Here is a 5,829-nt window from a genome sequence, read left to right as displayed (position 1 = left end):
TCTCTCTAAGTACCAGACGTAGAATTATAAAATTCAAACTTTTTTAATCTGGCACGAATGTCAAAGCGAATCTCCTATATCTAGGCATTGATTTTATATATTTTGATCCGGTTAATTAGGATTAAATCTAAACTGTTATATAAATATTGTAGGAGCAAAATAGCTGATATTGTATTATTTGAGAAATTGGAAACTTAATTAATAGATTTTGTAATGAATCATACACGGTTGGAATACGCAATTCATTAATCAAAATAATTTCAATACCATCTATCAAATACAATAAATAAAATATCAAAATTAATTATATAAATTAGTTTAAACAACATTAATTTTTATAATATAATTATATTTGCTCTTATAATTATCATGTATTTTGATAATATATTTCAAATTCGATCTCAAACTTATTATTTTAATAAATATTATTAAATATTAGTATGTAAATCATCGAAGTTTATTAATCCAATAACTACTCCCGAATCTTTGACTATGTGGTTTAAATTAGGTTTTAACAATACCCAATAAGGCAATAATATCTTGAAGATTTCTTGAGGCCAGAGATAACATTAAAAACTAGAAAATAAATATGCATGCTATTTATTTCACGGCCACAATACAAAGCACCCATACATTAATTAGCACATAAACTGAAAAAACCGCAACCAAATTACTAAAGAACACTCTCTTACTTAAATCTTATTGAATCCGCCTAATTAACCATACTAATTGGGGAACTTGATATGATGATCCATTAAACATGATCATCATGGATAAACATATATAGATATTCAACCAATTAGCCTGGGGCTATCAGCCTTAACCAGCTTGATCTCGATGCTACCTAAGGTAACATCGCCACCTGCCGGCACGATCGTAACAACCAGCTTCTCGGCATGCTCTACTTCAATATCCTCCAACAATGCGGTGAGACCGAGCTTCAGGCTTGTCTTCTTTCCCTTGTGCTTTGCCACTCCTTCATCCTTCTTTGCCTTGTGAGGGAGCTTGACAAAACTTCCTGCAAATTCACCGAAATCGGGGCCTGCCAGATCACCGTAAGGTGCAGCGATAAACACGTCGAACCTGGCGGGACCAGTTGATGCAACCTGGATGTCATTGATTTGGATCAACTCAACGTGAGCATCCTTTTCCTTCTTCTTGCGGTTTGTCTTCGGGCGGGTTACCATGACACGCAACGGGGCTGTCCCGAGCTCACGCGGCTGCGTACCAAACTCGCTGATGGTTACCAAGTTCAACTCCTGTTTGCGCTCCGTCTCTTTGGTCTTCTGTACCTTGAGGCTTCCCATCCAGGGAATGGGCACTTCCTCGTACGTGTACCGCAGTTTTGTCGGGGTCAGACAATCCTTGACCTGTATATTACAAATAATTAATAATGCTTAAAAACAAGAATTATCTTTTGATTTAGTAACAAAGACACATGTAGATGTGGAAAATCATTGGTTAAAAATCTGCATGAGAGAAATCATTTTTTTCCCTGTAATAACATAAGTTTGAAATTAGTGTTGTGTGGCTTCATCTCCAACCTTCTAATTCAAAAAAAAAAAAAAAAAATTAATGCTTAAAACTTCTGATTGGCATTGGCTTGAACAATTTTCATGTGCATCAAAAACCTCCCGTATTGAAAGTTTGTAGTTAATCAAGCAAGTTAATTAGCTATAGATTTGCCTCCCTAATAACGTATAAATTAATTGACTGATTAAAATAATATGTTAGTTGAACATCAAGTGGATCTATATCATTAATTGGATCGATTAGATAGACATGAATGAACTCAATAAATGGCATGACCAATCATAAAAGCAGAAGATATTGAGAAAAAATCTCATAATAAATGTTAGCTACAGCTTGTCAATTAATGCGCCGATCGGAGCTGGTAAATCTATATACTATAATAATTGATACGATCCAAATATTATCAAGGATTTTAAATTGAAACGAGTAATGAAATCCTACTTATTATATATAATTATATATCTTGCAAGTTATAACGGAGAGATGTTTATAAACTTCATATTTTATTTTTCCAGATATTCTATTATTCCAGCCACACTTCTATATATTTTAATTTGAAAATATGCCGTTTAATTTTGAAATGACAAATTCATTCCATTGAATTTTTTTTATAAATCATAATTAGAAAAAAGAATTTTACCAAACCAACATGATTACTTTTTTTTTACAAAAACCATAAGGATCGAAATGTCATTTCGGTCCCATCCGTTTTTACATTTTTCGAGAAAAAATACATTGAAAAATTATAAAAATATCTAGGACCGAATTGTCATTTCGGTCCCAATAAAGAAAAAAAAATCAAGACCAAAATGATATTTCAATTCTTATAATTTTTGTAAAAAAAAAAGTAATATTGTTAGTTTGATAAAAATCTTTTTTCTCTTTATAAAAAAAAATCCCATTCCATTGACTTAGACATATTTGACCAACTATAATATTATATATTTAGTCCTTTTTAATATATATGTTAAGTACATTTGCATAAGATTATTAATTTGATCAAAAAATGAATTATAAATCTTAGATATCATTTTTTTAGTGGACATGCAAAGGGTACCCTGACCAAAAGTCAAGTACCAGATCTGCAATTTTTTCATATCATGTTCTTTTGCTTTTGACCACATTTGATTCCAAGACCGAAATATTAGTGTGAATCCGCATTCTCTGCATTAACGTGTTTGATCAGTTAATTTAAGAACTGTGCCATCAAAATTCGGATCAATCTTTTCCATTTCTATAACGCACGGAGCTCTTAATATTAGTGTGGATTTGGTACTAGATCAGAGTTTTAAATAGCATGCTATATTGATACTATAACATTTTTAGACCATAAAAATTATAGCATTATCGGCATTAATTATAGTGAGCTATAGAGCGTAATATAGGCATAACGTTATTTTTTCAGCTGTTCCGCTATGACACCATAAATGCTATTTAAATCTTTAGTAGATATTTTAACTCAAAATTTGAGTTAACTCGGAGGATACTAATTTAATATTAGTTTGGTTGTACAGAAAATTTAGTGTACGTATATATCAATCTTTACCTTAACACGAACGACACGCTCGTTCTCGTCATAGAAGATGTACGACGAGTCAAGCCAGTCGGGCTCGTCGAACTCGACCCTATTACCTCTGAAGTTCCGGTAGAGGTGCCATAAGCGATCCACATTAGCGTGCAGGCTGTAAAACACGCAGTCCCTCGCTGCTGTTGCGAAATTGCCCATGTCAGTGTGATCACCTTCTGCAGGCCCCACAAACTGGTGGAGGCCGTTGTGGATGCCCTCGAGTCCGCCGGAGCCCTGCCTTGAATCCGGCTCGCCGGCTCTCAGCGGGTCCCCCATGAACAGCTCAGGCAACTGCAGACTGTTCTTGAAAGTGGTTTGAATGTAACTCATGTTTGCTTGCACCAGTTCATCACCCGTCTTGTTCGAACAAGTTGGGGCACAGCTATATGCATATCTGTAATCTAGAAGTTCAGGGTGGTAGTGAGCTATGTTCCTGCTCATCAATTCAAAATAACATTATCGTTAGCTATTAAATCTTTAATCAAGTGCTTAATTAATTAAAGAGTGAGTCAAACTTGTTTGGTGATTTGAAAAAGCAATAACCAACTTCTTCTTCTTTTTTTATTTTTTTTTTATTTACAGCTAGCTTAATAATTGGATACCTCTTTTCATTGTAGAGGGGAGAGTTTGGATCGGAGGTGAAGATCTCAGGAATTGTCATTCCCTCCTTCACGTCAAAGTTCCAATACGGCAGGGTAAATGTGTCGTCGTTTATCAGCTTACCGAGAATCCGCTCAAAGAAATGCACGTAGTACCGGTGCCATGGCAGGAAATGCCAGCTGTAGTGTACTTGAAGCAATACACCGGGGTAACCGGCCTGATCAAAGGCACCGTTGCAGTATGCGCAATGCACAAGTGCCTGTTGGTAGAAGTTCCACGGGTGGTCTTTCGGCAACTCCTTCATTTTTCTCACCGCCTCCGTGTATTTTGCCATGTACGCTTTGTCGTTCTTCACCTCGTGGGCCGGACGTCTCACGCGAAGGGCTGTGCGTGGGAAGTCATAGTCAACAATATCCACCATGCTGTAAGGCGGGCAACATTTGTCCATGCCCGGGGGACTGCCTGTGGAGGCAGTGTGGCATTTCGTCAGGTCTGGTGGGGCAAACGGAGCAGCCATTGCTGGAAGGATGATTCCTCCGGGAGTCATGACAGTGGCAGCAGTGGCAGCAGCACCACCAAGACCGAGCAGCACATCACGCCGGTCCATGGAAAATTTGTTCGTGGGACCATTGTTGTTGGAATTTGTGCTTGCACGTGGTGGTACGAGACGGACCCGGCGTTCGCGTAAGCGACGCTCTTTCTGGACAGGGCATGCAGAGGTGGTGATGAAACCAACACGACAAGTGGCCATTTTCAGTTTTCTGTTACTTTCAGAAAATGGAAGTATATATTTTTGTTCTTTCAATCAATGTGGCTATGTATGGATATGAATATGAGAGGAGAAAATAGAGCACCGATGGGGATACGCTACACAAGCACAACCCAATCAGTAGTGAGCTTTGCGTTTGAGTTGATCTCTGGTAGGATTTATATAAAATTCCAAGGAGGCGAGATTAGTAGATTCAGATAAAACGACTGAGATTTCGGACGAAATTTTCTGTTCCGTTTGGAATATGATGAAATACCGAAATCAGACCTTCTTTCTATTCTCTCTACATTTGTTTTCACTTTTATATCTAGCGAAAATTCTAGAAAATGTAAAATTTATTTATTTTTTTAAGTAGCACGTGCTGCAGTAACATGCAAAAATAGGATTTTGTTAATTCCCCAAATCCCTATCATGTAAGCTTCAAAGAGATACTTAATTGCAATTTATGTGTAGGTTTTACAAATTAGGGACCTCACTCGTGCCTACATAAAAAAAATGGATGGTTCTTACTAATAATATAAATATATAAGCATATTCTATGAATATACCTTTGAAAATACATGCGGTGAGTATTATGACATCGCGCGACCTTACATCTGATGAACAATGAAGTTCAAATTGCTAATTATAATACATTTAAAAAAGGCTCATTTTTTCATTATATTAATTAATATGGGGTTACATAAATTTTCTCTGTAAATTTGAAAACCGGGGGCCAAACAAATCTCTGTGTTTAAAATTACTTTGTGAGAAAAAAAGAAAGATGTGTATTAAATATTTCAATTTTTTTTATTCAGATGTCAGAACTTCAGTAGCTTTCTTAATGAATTGCGTTGAGCAATAAATTGCTCACGTTACTGATGTATTCTTGTCAGGGCTGATATATATTTCTTCAAAACATGTTATTTATAAGTTTGATAATTACTTTGTTTTGTAGGGTGCTATTGGTAAAATCATGATAAAAGCTTGTAAACCTCGCGGGAATATATAAATGAGAAGGAGAGGGAGGTTAGGATAAAATTACGGCTCATGTAGACATTTTTTTAATAATTTTGAAAAAGTAATATTTTGTTTGATGATTTGAAAAGGTAATATTTTGTTTGATGATTTGAAAAGGTAATATTTTGTTTGATGATTTGAAAAGGTATGATATTTTTCAAAGTTTCTTGTTGTAGGAACACAATCTAAAGTATGTTATATATATTATGCCAAATTATTTATTGAAGTTACTAGATAAGCCGGAACCAGAATAATTACAAAAACGAAAGATAAATACAAAAAATTAATTGCATTTGGTTATTGCTAATTATCACCTTCTAAATTTTTTTCCTTTATTTTTATGAGACATATGGGTGTTTTA

General features: G+C 35.3%; 1 protein-coding gene across 1 annotated transcript; it reads right to left on the bottom strand.

The window, feature by feature from the left end:
• Window positions 1-572: 572 nt before the first annotated feature.
• Window positions 573-4,603, bottom strand: LOC144560221 (polyphenol oxidase, chloroplastic-like). The gene is made up of 3 exons (XM_078309394.1): window positions 3,703-4,603; window positions 3,080-3,533; window positions 573-1,370 (listed from the first exon to the last, which is right to left on the bottom strand). Exons 1-3 carry the CDS (start codon window positions 4,449-4,451, stop codon window positions 792-794), a joined length of 1,782 nt encoding a protein of 593 aa, XP_078165520.1. The 5' UTR covers window positions 4,452-4,603; the 3' UTR covers window positions 573-791.
• Between the last annotated feature and the right edge of the window lie 1,226 nt (window positions 4,604-5,829).

This window comes from Carex rostrata, chromosome 1, assembly GCF_964058835.1.
Source record: "Carex rostrata chromosome 1, lpCarRost1.2, whole genome shotgun sequence".
NCBI lineage: Eukaryota > Viridiplantae > Streptophyta > Magnoliopsida > Poales > Cyperaceae > Carex > Carex rostrata.
This window is presented reverse-complemented; position numbering and strand designations above follow the sequence as displayed.